The sequence below is a fragment of the Sapajus apella genome, unplaced genomic scaffold, assembly GCF_009761245.1.
Source record: "Sapajus apella isolate SASKATOON/1434 unplaced genomic scaffold, GSC_monkey_1.0 scaffold71, whole genome shotgun sequence".
Classification (NCBI taxonomy): domain Eukaryota; kingdom Metazoa; phylum Chordata; class Mammalia; order Primates; family Cebidae; genus Sapajus; species Sapajus apella.
Window position 1 is genome coordinate 6,061,919 of NW_022437011.1, and position 27,249 is coordinate 6,089,167.

At 43.9% G+C, this 27,249-nt stretch overlaps 1 protein-coding gene across 1 annotated transcript in view; it reads right to left on the reverse strand.

Annotated features, from left to right (window-relative positions):
* Nucleotides 1-27,249, reverse strand: part of TRPC7 (transient receptor potential cation channel subfamily C member 7) — a 148,162-nt gene that overhangs the window by 17,845 nt on the left and 103,068 nt on the right. Inside the window, exons 6-8 of the mRNA XM_032250356.1 lie at nt 21,366-21,599; nt 17,197-17,461; nt 747-942 (exon numbers count right to left, since the gene is read on the reverse strand). Coding sequence (XP_032106247.1) covers nt 747-942; nt 17,197-17,461; nt 21,366-21,599 — 695 coding nt within the window. The remainder of the gene's footprint in view (nt 1-746; nt 943-17,196; nt 17,462-21,365; nt 21,600-27,249) is intronic.

Consider the following 27,249-nt stretch of genomic DNA (forward strand, 5'->3'; position numbering starts at 1 on the left):
TTTATCCTTCTTAAAATAGAATTGCACAGCATCCCATTTTTCAGATGCATCATAGTCTATTTAATTAGATTCCTACTTAATTTCTTGCTGTTCTAAACAAGGCTGCAATCAATAGCTTATGGGTCATGCCTTTTAGATTTTGATAAATTGCCCTCCGATACATTCTCTCAACTCCCTTATCTGTCAGGCAAAATTGTTCTCATTTTAAATGGCCTTCCAGCATCACCTCTGGAAACTTCCTTCATAGTCAGTCTCTGTCTCTGTCCCCACATCACCCCCCTGCTGCCCGAAACCTGGCTGCACTGGCCCCAGGGCACTGGAATTTGTTGATTGCCCTGTTTGATTTTCTCACTGGATTATGAGTTTCTCTAGGGCAGAAACTGTGTCTTAGTTATCTTGGTATCACCAGTGCCTAGTGAGGGTTTGGCATATAGTAGGTACTTAATGAATAGCACGTGAGAGGCAAAAGACAGTGACGATGTCCTGAGAAGACATGTATAAAAGAGAAAAGACTCATGACCTCAGTTCTTTCTGCCCTCACTGGGCCTCATGGTGGTACCAGCAATACCATGGGGCAGACTGACCAGAAGTATTTCTAGAAGCAATCCAGGAAGAATTTCTGTTGTTTGTCATTCTGGCTACACATTTAACAGCACATAGGCTTCCAACGTCATTCACGTCATTGTAGAAAACAGCAATGTAAATTAGATGAGGGAGAGCGAGCATTTTCAGCGCCCTGGCCTTACCTCGATTTCCTGATAGGAGTTGTTGATCATGGCTATGAGCATGTTGAGCAGCACTACCACCATGGTGACGTTATAAACGCCGTAGAGAACGTAGCCGATGTTCTCAATGAATTTGTGGTCGTATTTCAGCACCACCGAGATTACTTCAGATAAGCCGAATATGGACCAAAATAAAGTTTTAAAACTTTCTTCAACTCTACAAAGAAACAGACAGTCCTTTCACGAAGTTTGCACCAGCTTGAACTTTTATTTATGTATTTATTTATTCATTTATTTTGAGACGGGATCTCACTCTGCTGCCCAGGCTGAAGTGCAGTGGCTCAATCATGGCTCACTGCAGCCTTGACCTACTGCACTCAAGCAATTCTTCTGCCTCAGCCTCCTGAGTAGCTGGGACTACAGCTGTGCAACACCGTACCTGGCAAATTGTTTTAGTTTCTGTAGAGATGGGATCCCATTATGTTGCCCAGGCTGGTGTTGAACTCCTGGGTTCAAGGTATTTTCCCACCTCAGCCTCTCAAAGTGCTGGGATGAGAGATGTAAGTAACCGTATCTGGCCAGCTTGAACTTTTAAATTAAAGTTGCCATTGGTCAGGCTTTACCCTGGAGTGCCCAGTTGTTACCCTGGAGTGGGGCTGGGCTGGTTGGTGGTGCCTGCATTCTGAGACAATGCAGCTTTCAGATTTCTAAGAAGACTTTGAAAGAATATTAAAAATGGCAGACTCTTTATTTTTCATTCAATCCATTTATCGGGATTCCTAGCTGTGGTATCACTTTTCTCTTACTGTAATTAACTTAAACATTTAAAATTAAACACCTGGGCAAATATTTGTTCTTGTACATTATGGGCCCCAGAAAGTACATTCTTCCTTCCATTAAGTCCTAACTATTTCTTCTCAGACTCCACAGTCCACGTGAAGGGGAGCGATGGCAGATACCTGGGAAGTGGGCAGTGTCTACACAGGAGGCCAGCATCCCTGGAGCCTAATGCTTCTGGGCAGTTGACACAGAGCAGCTCATTTAAGCCTCGTGACCAGCTCTGTGGTGGGCTGTCATATGACCTCCATGTTACAGAGCTGAGGCAGCCACTTGTATTAAGTTTTCTAAACTGGGGCTGAATTTTCGAGAATGAGAGTGGGGATTTTGAATTCTGAATTATCGAGAGTGAGAGTGTGTCCACATGGTTCAAAATCACCAGGTGACTGCCCAAACCTCACCTTATGGCTCTCTTAGGTTAGATGCTGCACATGCCTTCAGGGCAGTTCAGGTTAGATTTGGCTTTGAGGACACTGCTCTTTGGCCCTTTGGAGACTACGAAGTAACTGAAGTGCAGTGGTATTACCAATAAGACCCATGTGCATTTCGTAGTCCATACTTCATGGCCATGACCCTGTATCAGGTTGATGACTAAAATCCAATAAGAAAACTGGATTTTGGTTGGGAGGTTTAGACCATGCAAGTGTATCTGGTAACATCTGAATGGTTAAGTGTAGTTCTTTTAGTTTTCATCCAGATTTTTGGTACCATTATGAAAAAGCACTTTTTTTTCCTCTTTAACATTTCAGGTTTTCAACACTCACCCACAAATGGCCAGGATTAGCTAGATCTTTAAAAATATCAGCATTTCTCAAGGATTGGTATTTATTTGACAAGATGTACAAAAATACTGGTACTTGTCACTTGGGCTAAAAATCCAACTCTTGACTCGCATGAATTTACAGCTCTCCCAAGTGTGATTGCGTGGGGGTGTATGTGTGTATGTGTGTACATGTGTGTGTGTCTGGCCAGCTGTTTGGCTCATTCTCTATGCACACTCTTCAGAGTCTGAAAAACTGATATTTGGAGTGGGATTGTATTGTCAGTGTTTGTTTTTGGCTTCTTTTTAAACTGTGAGTTTGAAACATTTAATTCATTTTGGCATTGGTGAGAAAGAATTTAGTTGGGGGTTTAGAAGCACAATAGGGTATTAAGCCATTATTGTAGAGCTCCAGCTCCTGGTGCTATTCTGGGAAAGGGGAGAAGTGTTTCCTCATGCGAGATGAAGCATTCTGTGTGAAAAAGATGTCATCCACCCTGTGTCATGATTCACTGTGGTATTGCGTCCCATTATGAAGCAATCTTTCAGTTATCACACTAGTGAAAGAGAACAGTGACAGAGAGATTCTAAAACCACCAGATGAGCCCTAAATTCCAAACTGGAAGGAGACAGTAGGCCATCTCTCTGACAGTTGCTCTCTTCCTGGCAGGACCAGGTGAAAACTGGAGGACACAGCGTCTGAAGGGGAGGCTAGGAAGACAAGGGCTGATCTAGGATTATACACTTGCCATGGACCACCGCAGGGATGGATCATTCTTGCCATAGAGAGAGGTTTTACCCAAATTCATCTCCCCTTTCTTACCTTGGAACAACCCAGAAAACTTTGGCTGACACAAATGAAGTGAGCAATTACAGAACACATCCAGGGAAAACCTGAATTTCAATTAGGGAAAATGGGCTTACATTCAGCTTGCATAGTTTTCTCATTTGCTTCTTGCCATACATTTTGCCACTGAGCCCTGATTTATCCTTGGTGCCTTCTCTTAGATATTCTATGTCAATAATCTGATGAAACAGGCCTGGCCCATTAAGCAGTATGTGTTCCAGCAAGGTAATATTTATAAATCTCAAGGTTTTGCCTTAGTCCCTCCTTTACCTGATCCCCGAAGCTCAGGACAATTAACCTAGGCTGGAATGCTGATCTGTTCAATTTGTTGTCTGTCTTCCAGACAGTCTTCAGTGCTGCACATGTGTTTTATTTCTATTCTGTAGTTTAAGGAGTAACTCTTGGACTTGGATTTGGCCATTTCTCCAGGAGGCTCTACAAGAGGCCCAAACTCACTGGCACTGCTAGAGTCTGTCTGGGCAGGACTGGGTCTTAGCCAAACTCTGCATTTCTTTTCTTTTCTTTTTTTCTCCCCCGAGACGGAGTTTTGCTCTTGTCGCCCTGGCTGGAGTGCAGTGGCACGATCTCAGCTCACTGCAACCTCCACCTCCCAGGTTTAAGCTATTCTCCTGCCTCAGCCTCTAGAGTAGCTAGGATTATAGGCATGTGCCACCACGCCCAGCTAATTTTTGTATTTTTAGTAGAGATGGGGGCTCTCTCCATGTTGGTCAGGCTGGTCTCGAACTCCTGACCTTGTGATCTGCCCACCTTAGCCTCCCAAAGTGCTGGGATTACAGGCGTGAGCCACCATGCCCAGCCCTAAACAATGAGTTTCTAAGATCTCTTCTAAGCTCTTAAGGGAAAATGGCTATGGCCCTTGCTTTCACTTTTCATGGGGCAAAATGAATGAGATAATAAAATCCTCCTTTAAAGAAAGGTGGGGCTATTGGCTTGATTCACTTAACATGGCTAGATTCACCATCTGGGGCTCTTGGGTCTTTCATTTGTACCCACATGCTCTTGTCATGAAGACAAGTGGACTAACTGAATAGAATAATTCTGTTGCTGTTTTTTTTTTTTTTTTTTTTTTTTGGTGTTGTTAGAGGGTACCTTATAGGCTGAGTAATATCTACTTATCTAGGCTAAACTGTAAGCAATACAATATTTTATCCATAGTACAAACCATATAATTGAATAACTTCTGAATAAAATTGAGGAGTTAAATGTTAAAAAAAATTACATGGTAAAATCACTAGAATAGAGTATTGGCGATAATTTATTATATACTTCTGGGCTGGGGGAACTTTCAAAAACTACAAAGATTGAGAGATTTGACCACACAAAACTTTACTTGTACACATGAAAAATGTAATAAGTAAAAACATAAGGCAAAAGACTGAGAAAAGAACTTATATTTGCAAATATAAGACAAACAATGGATGATTTCCTTACACAAAGAGCTGATAAATCAATATGAAAATGACAGACATCCTGGTAGAAAAAAACTTCAGTGAAAACTTGTTGCTTTTTATGGTGATTAGAGCTCTATAATGAACTTAAGATGCCATGCTAGTGTCATCTTCCAACTTAACATATGGCAGGAAATAAATGAAACTTGACGTCACTGCCCTGAGTGGGAAAAGACTTGTGTTGCCTTGATCTTGGGCACCCATAGTAATATATTCTCAGAGAGAAGGCTCGCATTGGAATGAATCAATAGCATGTCACTTATCCCAACGGCTCAGATATTGGAGCTGGCCCGAATGCCCCATGAGGTTGCGATGGTCTCTGAGTTATGTATCAATCATCATCCACAGTTCTCATGAGCTCTGGAACCCAGGGCATGGGGTAGAAAGCCAGTCACTGGGAAGAAATGGGGCTGGCTTTCAGGAAGAAAATATCTTGGAACTTGCCTAGTTGCTATTTACCATGAAGCTACTTGTCTCACACAAAGCCCCACTGTGAACTAGCTGGTCTTTTTTTTTTTTTTTTTTTGAGACAGAGTCTCACTCTTTTGCCAAGCTGGAGTGCAGTGGCGCAATCTCAGCTCACTGCCACCTCCATCTCCCAGGTTCAAGTGATTCTCTTGCCTCAGCCTCCTGAGTAGCTGGGACCACAGGCGTGCCACCACACCCAGCTAATTTTTGTATATATTTTTTTAGTAGAAACGGGGTTTCACCATGTTGGCCAGGATGATTTCCATCTCTTGACCTCATGATCCGCCCGCCTCCCTCTCCCAAAGTGCTGAGATTCTGACCACTAACTGGTCTTAAGACTAGATATGAGGTTCTTTACTGACAGAAATGGCATCTACTGGCTCTACATCCTCTTCCCACCGACCCTAGCTAGCTATAGAGTTTGCCACAGATTCCTTCGACTGTGTCAATCACAGGAGACATCACAGAGAGAGTTAGAGGAGTGAGAAGATCCAGGGTACAAGCCTGGGTTCAAATCTTAGCCACACCTGGTAGTGGCTGTATGGACTTGGGCATGGGACAAAGCCTGTTTGAGTCTGAGTTTCCCCAACTATGAAATTGGCAGAGTGATGCTTCTGTTGTTCAGTTGCCATGAAGATTAAATGAGCAACCTATGTGAAATATAAAGTCCAATAAATAGCAGTTATTATTTTGATTCATAGATTTATTTATTGAACCATGTGCCAGGCACCATACCAGGTGATGAGGATACACAGGTGCCCACATCAAACGTGTTTCCGTCCTTTTGGAGGTCCCTGTCTAAAAGCAAGCCCAGTAAGGTAAGAGAATGCTATGAGACTGTAAGCAGGGAGGCTCTGATTGCCTCTGCCCTTCCCAGCATACACACAGCCCCTCAGCCCCTCAGGTGCTTCCACACAGGGCTGAATGGAGTCAATAATTCAGCTGCTTGTTTTCTGAACAAGTCTCGTTTTTCTTCTCATCTGCAAAGATCATCACAGACCCTTGATTTTATGCAAATACACTTTCTGATTATTTCAGCCCATGCTGTCTTTTCATATTTGACTCTGGGCCTGCAGTGGAAGGGACTGAAGTTAGTCAATAGGCCACCCTAGCATAAGAAGCACTCCTAATGAAGTAAAGGAGGAAAAGAGCCCATGAGTGACACTGAATAGGCCACAGTTCTGTGGGGGGTGTGGGAAGGTCGGGGCTGACTTGTCATGCAGAAAGCAGGGACGAGGTAATCAGTTCCCCAGGTCTGTAATAACAGGTTGCCTGAAGAGGCCATTGTATACGAGCCTCAGAGAATAAACTGATCAACACGGAGAGGATTCAGGGCGACAGCAAAATTGCTGCTTCTTCAGAAGGCGACATCTCCTTTCCCCTACTGCCAGGACTCTACCCCTACCACTGAATAGTTCAGTTCAGTTACCTACTCAAATCAGCACATAGCAGGCTAAAATTAAGCAGGAGGATCAGCCTTTAATTGAAAAAGGCTGTTTCCAAGGCTTGGCAGACAATAGCTGGCACTCTGCTAGAGTTCTGCTGAAGGGGAATAATGCTTACCTGCCATCCACGCTGGGCTGATGGAGTAAGGTGTTTGGAATGGATAAAGATCTTCTCAGAGGCTGTGCTTCTTTAATGCCCAGACCCAGAGACTGAAAGCAGTTGGACCAGGTTTGAGGATGGTTAAATGCCTGAGAAAGTCTGAACTCATCCCTTCCTTGGCCCTGCAAAGTTCTGTCCTCTGAATCACCTCTGAGTTCTACGTTGGGTCCTAACCAAGGAATTGGATTTAGACAGTCTAGAAATAGAAGAGTCTGGGGTCACAGAACTGACGCCAAAGAAGTAGGATGTGTAAAGCTTGTGCAGCCTAGATTTATTTATACTGAGGGGTTCCACTGTACCCCTTGCAGCCTGGGAACTCTTCGAGGGAAGAAGCTGTGTTTATATCATCTTTGAAACTGTAAACCTCATGAGAGCCTGCCACACGGATGCCATTCAAGAAATTCAGTCTGCCGAATGAACGAATGAATAAATCCCTGATGCACACTTTGACTTCCTGTTCCCTGATTCTAGTGTTGAGTCCAGGTGATGATGAAACAATCGAGGTGCAGGTTCTGAATCCCGGCAAACCTGGGTTTGAGCATATTTTTTTGGCCAAAGGGCCTAGTCTCTCTGTGCTGCTTTGTTCCTGGCTATAAAACAGAAAAACTAATCTCCACTTCATAGAGTTATTGTGAGGAATGAATGAGTTAATAGAATGCATGTGAAATGCATAAATTATTGCCTGGCACATACTACTTGCTCAATTAACGTTACTAATTTTACTACTAGTATTCATTTTTAAACAATCTGCCTCAACTGCAATAGGCTCCAATATCTGGCTGAAAGACTCTGGAGCCCCACAATTCATTCTCAGAAAAACCCTTGAAAAACAGAAATCAGATCCTGCCCCTCTTCGTCAGTGGCTTTCCCTGTGGCTGACAAAGCCCATCATTACCTAGTGCAGGCCTTTGAGGCCTGGGGTAGTCTGGTTCCTCCCACCAAGGCTGGCTCTCCCTTCACTCACTGCACTCTGCCTGGGTGCACTGGCTGAGGTGTTTCCTGGAATGCCTTCCCCTCTCTCTGTACCTGGCTGCTCCTCCTTATTTTTTCATTCAGGCTTTAGACTCAGTCAGCACGTGCTCCATGAGGCCTTCTTTGACTACCTGTCTGAAGGAGGCCCTCCGTCATGACTCTTCTGTACAGTGTCTTACTTCTTTAGCTCCCAGCACTTAATCTATAATGATTTATTTGCCTATTTGTTTATCTTTTTGCCTCTTTTCTCTCAGAAATGTGAGCTCCATGCTGACAGGGCCTTCTCACCTCTTTCACCACTGTGTCCTCAGTACTCAGAAAGTGTCCAGCTGTAGTTGGGGGGAGGGGTCAGTGGACATTTTTGTCAATGAATGATGGAATGCTGGGAAACTGAGATATAAGGTGATCTGGCACTTGGTCTTACCCAGCTTGCCTCAGACCTGCCCCTGCTGGTAATACCTTGAGCTAACCCTGGACATTGCAGTTTCCTGCCACTGTCACTCTGATGAATGGCAGTTTAAATCACATTGTCATCATAGAACTGAATTTTAGTGCACAGAAAGGTAGGACCCTTTCCCCTGTCAGACAGTGACAGGCTGAGAAGCAGATGGAGGGTCCAGGGCAGTGCCCGAGAGTGTGCCGTGAAGCCAGCATTATGGAAAATGTGGATTGATTGTCAGGTCTTTTTCCTCAAAATGTGGTGGCTCTCAGACTGTTCCAGAGGCTTAAGTTCCCAGGCTTTTAGAATCCATGTCACAAATAAACATGAGAAGAATGTATCCATAAATATTTTATGATCGTAGAATGTCTGTTGTAACAATTCTTCTAAAGTAGTCCGAGAAAAGATCTATATTTTTATCACTTGTTGGAGAGTTATACAAAGAAAAAGACCTTCTATGAGACCCAAATGATCTTTTTTTTTTTTTTTTTTTGACACATAAAGGTCATTTTCAGGTCCCCAGTCTCTCTGAGCCTGAACCGGGTCCCACAGGGATCTTGGCTGCCTTCTCCATCAAGCCTCAGAACTCCTCTGTGCTGGTTTCTCCATGTGAAAGTGGGTGCAGTAAGATCTCAGCCCCCCAAACACCCTATGCCTGACTTGCATTAATTTATTAATTAATTTTTGAGATGGGGTCTCACTTTGTTGTCCAGGCTGGTCTCTTAATTCATGGGCTCAAGCAAGCCACCTACCTTGGCCTCCCAAAGTGTTGGGGTTGTACAGGTGTGGGTCACTGTGCCCAGCCGGTCCTGACTTGAATTTGTAAGATAAAAGGTGGAGATTGTAACTGCCACAGTATAATAAAGTCTGATGATGAACTCGCCTGCGGAGCTTCTGGATCAGAGATGCCCATGTTATAACACTGACCCAGGGTCCTGGGAAAAACTGGTCCTTTTTAAAGCCCAGTAGGCTGATGCCATTCCTTCTTCCCCACCTGCAAACACATTCAGCACACTCTGCACAGTGAAACTGGCAGTAGGCCAGGTCCTAGGGTGCCTCAGGGTGCCCTCTCCCTGGGTTTCTCTCAATATGTCATTGGTTCTGGTGTGTTTTATGATATACTTTGGCCTGGGCAGCCTCAGCAGGATCCCCTTTGCAGCCAGAGCCTGCCACTCTGCCCGTGCTCCCCTTCTCCGTCCCATACTCCCTGCGTGCAGCAGTGCACTCTCTCACGGGGCTCTTGCCAGAACCTCCCAGGGGATCTAGCTCAGCTCCTTTTGTAACTGCCTTTCTTTCACATTCCTGTCTTTTGGAACGTTTTCCCAATTTGTAACCATGCCCCCATTCCTGTGACTATTTGATTAACATCTATCTTCTCAACCAGTCTGCAAGTTTCGTGAGGGGAGGGGCCACAGAAAAAAATTCTGCTTTTGCTCACAGTAGAATCCCAGCACCCAGCCCGGGCCTCCACTCTCACCCCTTCCAACCCACCCTTCATGCAGCTGCCACAGCACTCTTCCTGAAAGCAGATCCAGTTACATCTTTCTCCTTTTACAAAGGCCTTAACGGAGACTCTAACACTCTATCAGGACTTATGAGGTGCTTCACAATCTAGCTCCTACCTGATGCTCTGATTTAATCTTCTGCCATCTCCCCAAATGCCTTCCTATGTGAAGCTCTCCAAAAATGCCTTGCACAGGCCAGAGTGCCCTTCCTGTCATCCTCCCAAACTCTCTGTTTAGAGCCACCCCCTCCAGGAAGCCTTCTCTGACACTGCCAGGCAGGGCTCAGTGCTTCCTCTTCCCTGTGCTGCTCAAGTACCCTTTGATGATGATCACATGGGATCATAGCTGTTGCTTTCCATCGCCCCCTCACCATCCCCACTTGTCCATGAGTTTCCTAGGGACAGAATTGGCGTATTAATCTCTATGGCCTCAGGGCCAAACACAACTTGGCATAGAGTAGTTGCTCCATACATGTTTGTCAAATGTGGGAGCTCACTTTAGAATAGAAACCTGCTTTATCCAGGGGACAACTGCTGTCTGCATATTAGAGCTGAGATATGTAGAATCACCAGGTTCTCAATGGTAATCCAAATCTGAGTTAACATGCTCTTCTTCAGAATTTACTACTATAGGAGAGCAACTCAACTCTTAGAGACTTAGCATCCATCTCAAAGTGTAGGCCTTTGTATGAGTGCTGAAAATTTTAGGCCAAAGGTGGAGGATAGGCTTGGAGTCATGTGAATTTGTATTCAGATTCTCTTATTGGTTCTATGATCTTGGGCAAGTCTGGTACCTCTCTGAGCCTCAGTTTCCTGTAGTAGTATTTGTGTTATTCCACTGTGAGGATTAAATGAGAAAGCAGGTGCATATCTGTCATGAGTTGGTCAACAAATTGATATTTTTTATTATGATTCCTGTTCTTTACCAACTCCAAAAGGACAATCTGAAGCCTCAATTTTGGCTCTAAGCCAAGTATATAAAGCTCAGCCTCGAGGCTGGGACAGTCCATGATGGATGGGGGTGTGTGGGCAGGGTCTTAAGGATCCTCTCTCTCAGCTGCAATTCCCAGGGCTGGAAAAGAAATCTGGTTTCTCTATGGCAAGGACAAGCTGGGTGGGGCTGAATCAGTGCTTCCTGAATCCCTCCCTTATAAAGTATGGAAATTTCTCATAAGTGTCATGGAAAATAGAAGCTTCTAATTTTGCCTAGCATTGCTGAAGCTACTTCTATTAAAATGACTCCTGGGGAGACAGAACAACCTTAAGAGAGGTATTATTTTGATTAGAAAAGTCTCAACCCAGCTATGCTATGAAGCTGACTTCACAACACCCTACAGAAAAGATGGGCTGAGATGATCTTTTGAGAAACAGAAGCGACGTTTAGTCTACAATCAGAACTAAGTCTGGAAGGCCAAGTTCACTCAAAGGGGAGACAGGGGCCCACCATGGGTTGTGTTAGAGTGCCCTTCACTTCACTTCCTGCTCTGGGCCACCTCATTGCCTCCGGCCCCTCCTATTTTCTGTGTAGCTATTCCATCACCATCACCAGCCACAGTATGAGAAAGGCATTCATCTTCTTTCTTTCTTTTTCTTTCCTTCTTTCTTTCCTTTCTCTCTCTTTTCTTCCTTTCTTTCTCCCTCTTTCTCTCTTCCTTTCTTTCTCTCTCTCTCTTTCTGTCTTTCTTTTTTGTTTGAGATGGAGCCTTGCTCTCTTCCCCGGGCTGGAGTGCAGGGGCATGATCTCGGCTCACTGCAACGTCTGCCTCCCGGGTTCAAGCAATTCTTCTGCCTCAGCCTCTTGAGTAGCTGGGACTACAGGTGTGTGCCACCACACCCGGCTGATTTTTGTATTTTTAGTAGAGATGGGGTTTCACCATATTGGCTAAGCTCTTCTCAAACTCCTGACCTCGTGATCCGCCTATTTCAGCCTCCCAAAGTGCTGGGATTATAGGCGTGAGCCACCGTGCCTGGCCTAGGCACCCTTTTCCTATGCATTGTCACTCAGCAGCATTTCACCTAGGAGCCATGGACCTTTTATTTCTCTTTTTCTAACCCTGTAACCCCAACAGTTCCATACAGCCTCTAAGCAGAAACGTCTTCACTTTATGGACTATGTGCATTTCAGCAAAGTTGGCTGTAAAACAAACTTCCAAAAAGCAAACTCTATTTCTCTACTGACTTTATTGATAAGGTTAAAAATATGTTCCCAATCACAAAATTCCTAACAGTCTGAACTGAGAATTTTTAAAAAAGACTTTATTAAAGGAAGTGTATTCTCAGGAGATTTTTCTCTCCATTTCCTTGCCTGTCTTGGGATACTTCACTTTTGTACTCTGAGAGCATAAACCTTGTCTGAACACTTATCCTTCCTTGCCTGTGGTCATTTGCAGTTTCTAATAGAAGTGGCTTGGAGATAATGAGTCGCCAGCAGGTGTACTATCTGTCATGCCCAGACAGGCCCCAGCTCGACGACCAGCGCTCCATGCTTCTGCCCTCAGGCCAGCACCGGACACAGAAGTGGCTGTGAAAAACAGTCCAGACCTTTGAGAGAATTCTTGGTTCCGAAGTGGAAGGAGGCTGAAAAATTGGGAACTACTCATAGGATCTGACTCTGGGGCTTGCTTCAACTGGATCCGGCTACCTCTTCAGGGGGTTGTGCCTTAAAAACAGTTGCCTGCATAGAGCCTGAAATCCTTCCAATAAGATACTCAAGATAACAAGCTCCTTGTTTTTGAAGTACACAGAGCTGAGAGTGACTTCCATCTCCCTATTGTGCAATGATGAGGTTGGATCAGATTAGCATTTCTCATACTGTGGTCCTACACCATCTGTACCAGAACCCACCAGGGGCTTGCTAATGTTGATTTCTGGGTCCTACTCAGAAATACTGTGATTAGACTAAGAGGAAAAGCCTGGGAAGTCCCACATTTAGCCACTTCCTCAGGTGATTCTGATGTGGTTTGAGAACCACTGAGCTGTTATGGCTACTCATACTGCCTATTTATTCACACCTTGGGCTGAACCAGTTCAATCCATCCATTTTCTTCCAGTCTCTTGATTGAGGTCTGCTGGATGGAGAAAATGAGAATTTGGGAGTGGCCGGGCTGGGGGAGGTATGCGATTTTTGAACTGGAATACACTGGGAGATAGGGCAGGGCTTGGTTAAGGGTTGGGGGCTGCAGTTGGTAGAGAAATCTTTCTTCTTTTCTTTCCTTTTGTCCCAGAATGCCTGTTCTACCTGTTCTCCTTGGGAAAGTGCTACAAGATGGTGGGACTGGTTTTTGTGAGCTGGCCTGGGACTGCACCCCTATGGTGACCAGAGCTCATATGGAAAAGCTCCCTGTAGGCTCCTAACAGCTGACTTTCAAAGTGAACTCCTGAACAGTCTTTAGAGACTCCAACTGCCCTTGGACATGGCAGGAATGGGGTTGAGGGGAGGTCAAAAGTGGGGCTAGGGGGATACCTGCAGTGTGCTCCAACCCAAACTTCCCTTCTATAGGATTGGGTCTGCCAAGTCTATGGAAACAGATGAGAGGACCCCTGCCGTACCCTACAAGCTCAAAATCCCACAGAGAACAGGTCACTCACCTGTGGGTGGGCCAAAGGGAAGATTATGAGCTGGGCAGGGTGGCCTGGGGATGCGCTGCTCTGGAGCAAACATTCACCTGAGTGAGGTTGTTTGACTTCATCATCAGCATGGCTGGCACCAAGAACAGCTTTGAGTACCCTAAGGCCTGAGTCTCATTTATCCTCACATGGCTTTTTTATTAACAAAGAAGATCTCTTGGGGTGGGGATGACATGCTCCAGACAGCAGTCAAAAGGTAAAAGATGGCATTTACAAAAATCCATTCTTTTCTCTCTCCACTTCACTGCTCTATTGACTGTTTTCCTGTTCAATCAAATCCTATTCACAGCTACACATCCCATTTCAGGAACTGCCAAGGTGATAAATCTCCTGTCCTTTCTTCGCTGTGCTTGCTGCCTCCCCACCTTTTCTCCTCTTCCCTATCCTGGAAGGCCTGGGGTCCTCTTTGGTTGGGCCCCTCATGTCCAGGAAATGTTCATTCAGTTTTCAGTGCATGGGACAAGCCAATTGCTTGGCTCTTTTCTTCTCCTCTTCCTTTTCCCCATGACTCTTTCTAATCTCAAAGACACCAACCCAGGCCACTTGCCTTTCTCCCTCTATGGGTTAGCTGTGTTGCATCTAGTTCAGAATTGTGGCCAGGTCAGCCCTACTCTAAAGTCATGATCTCTCCTCCTTCCCTCCCTCCCTCCCTCCTCTTTCTTTTTCTTCTTTGTTGTTTTTTAAATGAGGTTTCACTATATTGCCCAGGATGGTCTCAAACTCTTGGGGATCCTTCCACCTCGGTTTCCTAGTGTTGGGATTATAAACGTGACCACCACGCCCTGCCCCTTTGTCATTTTCCTGTGTGTCATGGCACCGACCTTCTGAGGGACTGAGGGACTGTGGGCTGGTGATACAGGCTGTCTGTAGAGGAAGGAAGAGGAATTGCACAGAGCACTCTGGGCAGTAGGAACAGGACAGAAGCCCGCACTGTCAAACGCCCTGTCTAATGCCCTGTCTACTGTTTATTTGACTACCTTGACTCTGGCTTCTTTTCTACTGTTTATTCCCTCAATCTTGTTCATGAAGCTTTAATGAGCAAATACCCTTTGCAAGGCACCATGCTAGGCTAGAAACACAGGAGGGACACCAGGGTCTGACCACAGAGGGTAAGAGCCTTTGTTTATTGGCTGACATCCTTTCTGTGTTCAGTAACAATGCATCCCATGCAGAGTGGATACATTTAGTTTTACCTTTAGCAGATCTAGAGCAAATTTGCTTTTGGGTGATTGAAATTTATTCTATTCCTTCAACATTTAATCACAAAGTATTGGGGTGATATAAAGTAGTCCAGCTGATTCAATAATGTGCTTGCCCTGAGCTAGTGGACAGTGTATAAGCTAGACCACTCTCCAGAAAGGATGTTATAGACCAATTCAGTACTCAGGTGCCTTTTCCTGCAATTTATTCTCCCCTGAGGATAAATTATTCACCATCTCCATTATCATCACTACTATTTGTTAAAGGCTCATTTTATGCCAAGTACTGTATTTGATCATATTTCTTCTTATTGGATCTTTACAATAATCCTGTGAAGTTGGCTCTGTTAGTATTCTCATTTTGGAGCTGGAGAAATTCAGGCCCAGGAGATTTAGCACTTGCCCAAAGCCACAAAGTCAGTAAGAGGAAGCAGAGCTCAGACCGAAACCTAGTCTGTCTGTCCATGGGGTACTGAGGCTCCAGCATAACATGTGGGCCAAGGAGCAGAGCCAAGCACCTCTCAGGTGCATTTCTTAGCATCGGGCCTGGCACCTGTTCTCTGTGACACACAAGCTACTTCTTTGCCTCAGAGAGTAACAGCTTCTATGGTTCAACAGCACCAGAGTCCCACTGTTTTAGGTGGTTTCAGCTGGGTGGGGCAGTGTAGTCCCTGATTCTGAGCTGAGTGGCACAGAGTTCGTTGTACTTGGTTCTTGGAGAAACGCATGTTACCTTAATGGGTGATTTCTTCTGAAGAGCAAGATGAGGCCTTGCCACAACCTGGAAATTGCTCAGGGAGTCTGGGTGGCAAGGCTCAGAGCCATTTCTACTAGCTGGAAAACTGACATTCCAGGCCACTCAGAGCTTCCTGGGGACAAGTGTCAGGAAGTGCTTAGCTACATTGATCCTGGCTATTGTGCTCTGATTTCACAAGGCTGAAACCTCATCTTCCTTTCAAGATTCTGGGCAAGAGCTTGGTGAAGGCAAGGCGAAATTCTGGAGCTGAGTGGGTCTGGGGCAGGACATGGACTGGAAACACTTTGGTGTTTCACGCACTTTATGTAAACAGCCTTATTTATCCATGAGGGTATTTACGATTAAGGTGGGAAATCTTATTTTCATTTTACAGACGAGGACGCAGAGGCTCAGATAAATCAAGTGACTTGGCTTAAGGTCACCAGCCCACATATGCCTGTGTTAGAATGTATATTCAGGTCTTCCAGACTCTTCCACTAGACTCTTCTCAGCGTTACTGATGGCTGGCCCTCCAGGAGACCACCTGGCATCCTTCCCCACCCCCACCCCAGGGGAGGAGCTTTGGGTCTTTGCAGACATAGGCTCAGAGAGCTCCATTACTACCTTCACGGTTGGCGGGAGTGCATGTCATTGTGTTAGTTGGCCTGCTTGGCCTCCTGGAACACCCCCAGCAGCTACTTCTGTACCCTAATTTCAGTGTCTTGCCTCATGCTCAGGCTGCATGCCTCCTGCCTCTCTCACATGAGCCTTCCTTCCTGCTGCAGAGGCACATGATGCTGCAGGACTTGCTGGATCCCATGCACAGGACCTGGCTTGCCCAGCCAGGCATGGAGAGCTGTGGCCTGCAACTGCTCACAGACCTTCCACCACGCTGGGTGGATATGGCTTCCCCAGGGCTGCCCTGGAAGTGTAGGTGAATTAATGTCCTATGGAGTGACTAATGAGAGAAAGCAGATGGGACCGATCTGAATGATAAATTCTCTATTTCTCAGGCTGATGGGCTATTCTGAGATGTGGTAATTCCAGACAGTCCCCTTGGAGAGGTCCATCATGCCCAGGCTGTGTATTCCGATGGATGGTGGCCAGGGCAGCTGCCTGTATTTGCTTTCCCCATCCTCACTTCACACCTCTCATGCAGCAACACTCTGTACTTGCTTCCCCTCTTCCCATTCTTCATGTTCCTTTTTCCTTCAGTCTTATTTCCCTTAGATCACACTCCCTTGCTCTAATAAAGTGTTAGCATGCAACTTTTACCCAAAGTTCTGTTTTCTAGGTAACCTAGGCTAAGACAATAATAATAGTAATACTATTTTTTTTTATCATGTATTGAGAATTTTCTGTGTGAGTTACATTATCTCACTGAATCACTGCACCATCCATATGAAGCAGGTATTATTACCACCATTTTTAAAATGAAAAAATGAAGTCTCAAAGATGTTAACCCATTTCCTGTCTGCCCCAAGAATACTCGCCAGCATGCTTGATGCTGCACCATTTACCCTGGGATAACTTGTGGATTGCAGTCTTAACTTTATACCCAAAGCTTACCATGAAATATCTCGCCTCTATTATTTTCACTCACTCTAGTATATCGACTTTGGAAACCAAAGACAACATTCTATTAACGGCATTCTGTTTTTAGTAGTGGTCTTTCCATTTACGAAATACAGTAATTCCTGAGTGCTGAAAATGTCAAATCCTAGAAAACATAGCATTCCTACACATTCTATATATATATATACACATTCTAAATGGGAACATGCCCTTGGTCACATGGAATGTAAGCGGACAAAGTGAGGATTTAACTCAGCTCTTCTGTTCTTCCACTCCAGAACTTGAACTCTAAGACACCCTTGAATAAAGTTGCCTTTAACCTTGAGAAATAGCAAGGAAACCCCAGTCTCTACAAAAAGCCACCTTTAGGAGACTCCTAAGGATTCCCAGGAAGCCCAGGGAGACCCTCAGGTGAAAGCCCTTGGATACTTACGTTGTAAACGCAGGGTTGTATTTGGCACCTCGGTAGTAAGAGTACAGGTTGAACATCCCGATCATGAAGGCCACAAATACCATGATGAAAATGACCATGAACTTGAAGATATCTTTCACAGTTCTCCCTAGGGAGATCTGCAGGGGCCCAAAACTCTCGTTGGCTGGCAGGATGTATGCAATGCGAGAGAAGCTCAGCACGACGGCGATCGCATACAGCCCTTCTGATATGATCTGAGGGTCTGAAGGCCACCACTTGTCCCTGGCTAAAAGAAAACAATCTGGGTTACTTACTGGGGCACAGGATCTACTCTGGAAGAGAAACCAGTTAGACATCTTTAGAGGTCTCCAGCCGCATCATTTGCCATTCTTGCCCTTATCCTTAAATTAATCCCAATACCCAGAAGTTGCCGGCTTCCCTCTCGGAATGTGTTGAACCATCTGCCTGGAACACTCTAATCTCACTTTGAAGCATGATTCATTCCTAATCCTCCTCCAAGATCCTGCTCAGGCGTCACCTCTTTCAGGAAGCCTTCTGTGATCCCGCCCTCTCCACACCACCACGGGCTGGGCAGGTTCCCAGTTTCTGTCTGTGCTCTCATGGTATCCTGTGCACCCCCCACGTCTTGGCACTTACCAGGCCACTTGCTGTTCTGTCTCTCTCATAAGTGTTTAGCTCCATGCTCAGGAGCTGTCACACTCACTGGGGAGGCAGCAGGAGGAGAGAGAGGGGCAAGAGCATGGACTTGGAGTCAGACAGCCCTGAGGCTGAATGTGGTCCATGCACTTACTGGCCATAAGACTCTGAGAGACAACTATCTTTTGAGCTTTATTTCCGTCATCTCTAAATTATGGATAATATCTATTTCACGGGACTATGGAGAGGATGAAATAAAATCATACATGTAAAGTGCTCAGCACAGGGTCTGGTACATAGCAAGTACTAATAAATGTTTGTCACATGATTGAATAAGCTTTTAACTACAAGTTTACACCACAGGTCAGAACAAATGAGCTCACATGGGGACCAGAAATTGAAAGGATCTTGCCTGAGAAAATACCCTTGGGTTTTGTTTCCTAGGTACTGTGTGCGGGGATATTTGCTCCCTGATTATGCTAAGGCCCCCAAAGTGATGACCAGTCAGGCAAATTTGTCACGACAGCCCTGTTCCAGGTAGGCAAGGGTCCTAGGACTGATCCTGAGCTGGGAAGGCTCTGCTTGTGGTCACTGTGAACACAAGGGCCTGAACTGCCCAATGAGTATTTCTGCAGCAGAGCAAACCTGCAAAGTGTTCCTATTGCAGTTCTAATGGTACAAGGAGCAGCATCTATCATGAATCAGCTGTCTATTAGATGTCAGTGATTCTCAAGCAAGGGCAGCACTTCTCTCGTGGAAAATGTGTGGAGGTGTCTCTGGTTGTCGCAGTGACTGAACAGGAGTACTACTGGGATGCTAATGTCCTGCAATGCCCCAGACAGATTGTGCCATAAAAACTGTGCTGCTGGAAAAGCTAATAGGGGCCCATTGAGAAATGCGGAGTGAAACGTTAATTGAGAAACATTGAGAAACCTAAATTAGCACTTACACTTACATTAGCTGTAATTTTCACAACAGCCCTGTAGAGTAGATATCATTATTGCCATTTTAAAGATTGGATTTAGGGTATGGGGTCCTTTTCAGAACCTGGCAAATGCAGATAGCAAGGATATTACATAGCAATTCTTGGCATTCCAAGGGAGATTGAAGAGGAAGGCTTTTATTCTTTATTTGCAAAACTAGACTCTGTTAAATAATTATAATAATAGAGAGTAGTAAGAAACCTTTAGTAAGGGAAGCCAGGCCACAAAGTTTCATGGAATGAATCTAAATTGCATTCATAAATATAATAACATTATAGACTCTATGTTCTCATCAAGGTCATACCTCAAAAATCCATGAAAGACTAGTAAGCAGAATAAATTATGTGTTTTCCAATATATCTGCCATCTTTTATGGATAAATAACATATTTGAATAACATACAATAAGACATAACTTCTCCTGTTAAACAGGAGCCAAAAACGAGTTATTTTTTCTGCAGCCTCTAGCTTACCATCTTAAACCTCAGCCACAATAACAAGACACTCTTATAATCTACTCAGATAGATTTAGCTGTTGTCAGATCCTGGTGACCAGGTCAGGACTTTTATTGAAAAATATTATATTTGGACTGACTTGTAAAGAGTTGTGATGAGCGTAAAGTGAACAGCACTGTGATGATTTAGACAATGCTGTTTTCTTCTTAGAGCTATTTCCACGAGAAAAAATTGCTCTATCACAACCTGGAAAATTGGTATCTGCCTATTTGCTGTAGAGGTTGGAAGGAGCCACTGTCCAGCTGGCCACAAGAGGGCTCTCTTGCCCCGTAACTGGAGCACAAGTGAAGCCAGAAATCCGAAGGATTTCCAAGGGCACAGGGTGAACCACAAAAACAAGAGCAGAAATGTGCTATGCATTGGGTTGGGTGAGACCTTAATACAACCCAGAAAGCAACGGAAGTCAGAAGTGGACAATACTGCAGTCTGAATCATGGTATTAAGAAAAGTATGCAATGTAGTATCAATATTCTCTCATCTTTCCTTGATGAACCCTGAGCAAAACAGAGGGCACAATATCCAAGGTATTTTGCTTTAGGAAAGTCTGAATTTGCCAAACCCCAAAATGGCAGGGGGTGGGTGGATGGATGATTTGTAATACTACAAGACCCTCCATGGGGATTTCTCAGTGGGGATTTCTCTACCACATTTACATGTAACAATCTACGATGAAAATGGGCAGTTAATCAACTTTTGTGTTAAGTGAACAGTCCTCTGCAGATCATTGTTGTATTTGACCACAGAATCATTGTTTTATCTTACCACAAAGATTCTGTGGTCCCAGAGCCATCTGGCTTCATGTAACAGGGACATTCAACACTCAATCCCTTCAAGTTGTTGCAGCTGCCATTAACAAATGCCTACTAAATGTCCAGCTGCTTTTTACTGTCAACAAGTATCTACCTTTCCTTCAACTTCAACATCTTTCTGTTTCAGTACAGAAATTAAAGTGTTTGAGCAAGAAATGACCCAAAAGGTAGTAGTAAGACATAACTTCTATTAAAATAAGTAAGCAGATAACTGCTACCATTAAATGGACATTTACTATTTTCAGAGCAGAGTGCAAAGCCCTTCACATATGCTATTTTATTCAACCCTCAAAGCAAACCCTTTTGACATAGATATTATTACCGCTGTTTTACATATGAGAAATGGAAGCTTAGAAAAGTTAAGTAAACAAGATCTCACAGTAAACTACCGAACTAGGGTTTGAATCCAGGTCTCTTCTACTCCAAAGCTTGGGTACATAATTTCTATGCCATTCAGCATGATTTTCAAATCATGTCAGGCCAGGATTTCCTGCTATACAAGGCAATCCTGTATTTCTGGAAACGTTATAAGCCCTGCCATAAAAACTTGATTCTTCATGTTTAAAATAGGGACAAAAGAAGGACCCCTTTTTGCAGGGCTATTTGCAAGGATTAAAATTCTGTGTATACAATGTCTACACAGTTTCTGGGATATAGTGAGTTCTCAATAAATATATGTTATAACTGCTATTATTATTCCTAAAGCCTCAATCTACCATATCAAACTATTAGGCCTTGTAGTTTGCACGAATTAAGGTATCTCCTAAGAATCTATCTTGCCGCGAAGCAATAACTGGGAAAGCAGAATTTATTTTTGCACAAAGCACAGGGATCCAACATAGGAGGAAAATTCTTCCGCATATACGTATCCCTTTAGTGCTCCTGGATGCACATCAGAAACAAGACGTTTCCTAAAAACAAACAAGCTACAGAAATGTTCCCAAGGGCCCTTCAGAAACAAACTCATCCTTAACACAGAAAGATTCATTTCTCAAAGTCACTAATTCCACCTTCTATTCAGCTGGCTACACTTCCGGGACCAGGGCTTTTTTTCAGGTGGAGAGGGTGCTCTGCACTGACAGTGGAGCTGCCAAAGTCGGCCGCGTCACAAATCATGGGCCACATGATTACAAATTACATTACAAATTCACCAGCCACGGTGAAGCGCCAGGGCCATGTCCCAGAAGTGCCAGAATGGAGCAGGGGAAAGCACGCCTGCGACTCACCGTAGGTGAAGTAGGCTACTTCCGGCGGAAGCGAGACGTTGTGCAGCGTGTCATCCTGCACGTGCTGGTCCACGTACAGCTGTGCCTCGCTGGCCTTCAGGAAGGCCATGAAGCGTGCTGTGAAGGAGGCCACAAAGATGGACAGCATCCCAAAATCTAGCAGGTTCCAAAGGTGCAGCACGTACTCCCGCGGCCCCTCCTCCCAGATTTCCTTGCATTCAGACCAAATCATTCCTGCGGGAGAAGGAGACGGCCAGGCTCATTTTTCGGCTCTCTTGGCATTTGTGACCACCCTGAGTTCATGGAGGGAAACAGAGTATAACTGGAGCTGGGACCATCGATAGCCAGAGGCAGACAGAAACATGTCTTCAAAGACAGATTTAGACTCAGGAGACCCTGAGACTTGGCCCCGCGCCTACAAACACACCGTCTCTGGAAGTGAGGAGAGAGTTCTCATTCATTGATAGATTTTTGGAGGGAATATAGGAGAAATGCAGTTGTAGACACTTATACACTTTAAGAGCTGGGAGTCCTTAAGGAATCAATCTGTCCTAAATTAAATATAGGGAAACTGAGGTCCAGGAATTGTAAAGGGCTTTCTGAAGGTCCCCCCACATCCTCAGATTCTACAGAAATTCCCCAAGAACCTAGAACTATGGTTTATTTTGGACATAGAACCCAGTTTTTTTTTTAAGTCCCAGATTAGAATGCTTCTGTATTTTTGCGACATGAACATTAATTTGAGATTATTAGATTTTTTCTTTTTTTTTTCTTTTCATTTTTTTTTTTTTTTTTTTTTTTTTTTTTTGAGATGGGTTCTCACTCTTGTTACCCAGGCTGGAGTGCAATGGTGTGATCTCAGCTCGCTGCAACCTCTGCCTCCTGTGTTCAAGAGATTCTCCTGCCTCAGCTTCTTGAGTTGCTGGGATTACATGCACACGCCACTATGCCCAGCTAATTTTTTGTATTTTTAGGAGAGACGGGGTTTCACTATGTTGGCCAGGCTGGTCTCGAACTCCTGACCTCAGACGATCCACCTGCCTCAGCCTCCCAAAATGTTGGGATTACAGGCGGAGCCACTGGCGCCCTGCCATTAGATTTATGTTTACACTTTCATAACTTATTGGATTTTAAAGACATGTGTCCTCATTGTTACATATTCAACAATGTAGAAGTATATAAACAAAATATTACTAGTTCCCCCAGCCTTCCTCTAAGCCAGCAGCCCATTTGGCACCAGGGATGGATTTCATGGAAGACAATTTAACACAGGGCGGGACGGGAGTAGGGGTAAGGGGTGGGATAGTTTCCAGATGAAACTGTTCCACCTCAGATAATCAGCCATGAGATTCTCATAGGATGGCAACCCAGATCCCTCACATGCATAGTTCACAATAGGGTTCAGGCTCCTATGAGAATGTCATGCCGCTGCTGATCTGACATGAGGCAGAGCTCAGGCAGTACTGTTGGCTTGCCTACCACTCAGTTCCTGCTGAGCAGCTCAGCTAACAAGCCACGGACTGGTACCAGTTGGTGGCCCAGGGGCTGGGGACCCTTGCTGTAAGCCATCTCTGTGAGGTGGCCTGAGCTAATAGTTGATGAGTATCCTTCTAGCCCTGCACTGTCCAATATCATAGCCACCAGTCACATGTGGATACTGAGCACTTGAAATGTGTCTAGTCCAGTTTGAGAGGTGTTGTAATTGTAAGATGTACACCGGATTTCAAACACTTATTATGAAAAAAGAATGCAAGGCTGGACGCCGGTGGCTCATACGTGTAATGCCAGCACTTTGAGAGGCTGAGATCGGCGGACCATGAGGTCAAGAGATTGAGACCATCCTGGCCAACATGGTGAAACCCCGTCTCTACTAAAAATACAAAAATTAGCTGGGCATGGTGGCATGCACCTGTAGTCCCAGCTATTCAGGAGACTGGGGCAGGAGAATTGCTTGAACCCAGGAGGCAGAGGTTGCAGTGAGCAGAGATGGCACCACTGAACTCCAGCCTGGTGACCGGGTGAGACTTTGTCTCGGAAAAAAAAAAAAAAAGAATGTAAAGCATCTCACCAATAATTTTTTGCATCAATTACATGTTGCAGTGATAATATTTTGGATATGATAGGTTAAGTAAACCATATTATTGATTAATTTCACCTATTTGTCTTTATAATATGGCTTTTAGAAAATTTAAAATTATCTATATGGCTTAAGGTTGTTGCTTGCACTATATTTCTATTGAATAATGCTGTTCAATACCTTTAGATTGACTGATCACTAAATAATTACTAATACTATTTAAATTATTTTAAACTACAGGCATAGGTTATTTTATTGCACTTGCTTTATTATGCTTCACAGATACTGTGGGATTTTCTTTTCAAATTAAAGTTTTGAGTTTGTGGCAACCTTGTGTTGAGAAAGTCTATTGGTGCCATTTTTCCAATAACGTGCTCACTTTGTGTCTCTATGTCACATTTTGGTAATTCTCACCTTATTTCAAACCTTTTCTTTATTATATTCACTATGGTGATCTGTGATCAGTGATCTTTGATGTTATTATTGTAACTGTTTGGAGGTATCATGAAACACTCCCATATAAGACGGTGAACTTAATCAATAAACATTTTGTGTGTTCTGATTGCTCCACTGACCTGCTATTTCCCTGTCTGTCTCCCTCCCCTTGGGCCTCCCTATTCCCAGTATTTTAACAGTATTAGCATTAGGCTAATTAATAATCCTACAATGGTTTCTAAGCTTTTAAATGAGAGGAAGAGTTGCACATTTCTCACTTTAAATCAAAAGCTAGAAATGATTAAGGTTAGTGAGGAAGATGTGTCAAAAGCTGAGATATGCCAAAAGCTAGGCCTCTTGTGCCAAACAGCTAAGTCTGAATGCAAAGAACAAGTTACTGAAGGAATTTAAAAGTACTACTCCAGTGAATTCACAAGTGATTGATTAAACCAGCTATAGTGTTTCCTTAAGCCAATGCCTAAACCAGAGGAAGACCCTCACTCTTTTTAATTCTGTGAAGTGTGAGAGAGGTGAGGAAGCTGCCAAAGAAAAGTGTGAAGCTAGCAGAGGCTGGTTTATAAGGTTTAAGGAAAGAAGCCATTTCCATAACATAAAAGTATAAGATGAAGCACCAAGTGCCAATGTAGAAGCTGCAACAAGTTACCAGAGGATCGAGCTAAGATAATTGATAACAGTGGCTACAGTACCAAAGATTTTTAAATGTAGATTAAACAGCTTTATCTTGAAAGAAGATGCCATTTAGAACTTTCAGAGCTATAGAGTAGACATCAGTGCTTGGTTTCAAAGCTTCAGAGGACAGGCTGACTCTCATGTTAGGGATTAATGTAGCTGGTAACTTTAAGTTGAAGCCAATGTTCATGTACCATTCCAAAAATCCTAGTGCCCTTAAGAATGATGCTAAATCTTCTCTCTCTCTCTCTTTTTTTTTTGTTTTTTTGAGATGGAGTCTCACTTTGTTGCCAGACTGGAGTGCAGTGGCCCGATCTTGGTTGCCTACAACCTCCACCACTGGGGTTCAAGTGATTCTCCTGCCTCAGCCTCCTGAGTAGATGGGACTACTGGCACATGCCACCATGCCCAGCTAATGCTTGTATTTTTAGTAGAGACAGGGTTTCACCATATTGGCCAGGATGGTCTTGATCTTTTGACCTTGTGATCCACCCACCTCAAGCCTCCCAAAGTGCTGGGATTACAGGCATGAGCCACCACGTGTGGCCTAAATCTACTCTTCTTGTGCTCTATAAATGAAACAAAAAAGCCTGGATGACAGCATATATGTTTACAGCATGGTTTACTGAATATTTTAAGCCCACTGTTGAGACTTACTGCTCAGAAAAAAAATGTATTTCTTTCATAATATTACTGCTCATGGACAATGCACATGGTCACCCAAGAGCTCTGATTGAGATGTATAGGAGGTTAGCATTGTTCTCATGCTTGTTAATATAGTATCCATTCTGCAGCCCATGGATCAAGAAGTAATTTTGATTTTCATGTCTTATTATTTAAAAAATACATTTCATAAGGTCATAGCTGCCCTAAGTAATGATTCTTCTGATGGATCTGGGCAAAGTAAATTGAAAACCTACTGGAAAGGATTTATTATTCTAGATGCTGTTAAGAACATTTGGGAGTCATGGGAGGAGGTCAGAATATCAGCATTAAGTGGAAGAAGTTGATTTCAACCCTCATGGATTACTTTGAGGGTTCAAGACTTGAGCAGAGAAAGTTACTGCAGATGTGATATGGAAATAAGAGAACGAGAACTAGAAGCAGAGCTTGAGATGTGACTAAATTCCTGCAATTTCAGGATAAAACTCCAATGGACGAGAAATTGTTTCTTATGGATGAGCAAATAAAATGGTTTCTTTAGACTCAAATGGTGAAGATGCTGTGAACATTGTTAAAATGATGACAAAGGATTTAGAATATTCTGTAAACTTAGTTGACAAAGCAGCAGCAAGCTTTGAGGGTATTGAGCTTAATTTTGAAAGAAGTTCTACTTTGGGTCAAATGCTATGAAACTGCATCACATGCTACAGGGAGATCTTTAGTGAAAGGAATAGTTAATTGATGCAGCAAACTTCATTGTCTTATTTTAAGAAATTGCCACGGCCACTTTAACCTTCAACACTCACCCCTCTGATCAGTCAGTGGCGATCAACATTGATGCAAGACCCTCCAACAGCAAAAAGATTATGCCTTGTTGAAGGCTCAGATGACTATTCGCATTTTTTAGCAGTAGAGTAATTTTAAAATTTTGGTACGCACATTTTTTAAGACATGCTGCTATTGCTTAATAGACCACACTATAGTCTAAATGTAACTTTTCTGTGCCCTGGGAAACCAAAAACTCCTGGGACTTTCTTTATTGTGATACTTGTTTTGTTGTGGTCTGGAACTGAACCTGCAGTATCTTTGAGGTATGCCTGTATTGAAACGTAACGATTCAGTTTCAATTTGAGGATCTACTATGTGCTAGGCACTGTCATATGTATATATGTATTATCTTAAATCTTTGCAACAACCCTATGAAGTACATTCTGTTACTATCCTATTTTTACAGCTGATGAAACAGCGGCACAGATGGTTGCAATATGCCTTGCTAGAAAGCAGGAGATCTGGAATTTGAACCCAGAAGGTGTGCCCCTAGAGTTCATGTTCTTGACCGCTGTACTCTTCTGGCTCTCCAGGAAATAAAATTAGGTTCAAATCAGTTAATGTGTAGAAAAGACTCTTGAACATTTTATGTCACTAGAGTCTTATAGCTTCTCAGACCTGGGACAGCTTTGATGTGGAACCATGCTACACTTAACCTGTATATTTAGAGGGATTCATGTGATAAAGGAATCACCAGCTGCTTGGTGAGTGAAACAGTTCCAGCTGTGACCACACAGTCCCTAGAGGCTAACACCAGCAGCCTCTCTTGGCAGTTCCTTGATCGTGTTCATCAGACATGATGGCCTGCTTTCCCTCCTGCCCCTCCCATTGTTTCCCCTTAGCTTTCTTTGCTGCTTTTCTAACTCTGCACAGTCCTCAAAGGCTGAAGCTTTCCAAGTTTGTCGCCATTCCCATTCTTCTGTCTGACCTCAGTGAGGTTAAGTTCATCTAGCCCTGAAACTTCATCCTTCATTTCCTTGCATATGTCTCACAGATGAATATCTTCGTACTTTTCCTTAAGAACTTCAAGCTGAATTCCCGTGATAGACAGAGACTGCTATTAGTGGGTTAGTGGATGTCTTGCCAGTACCAATATTACACCCTCAAGCTGGCGTCCCCATCCCTCCCACTCTCGCTGCGTCATACCCTTACCCAGTATTCCTACTCTTGCACCCCCGATTCTTCTGGCTG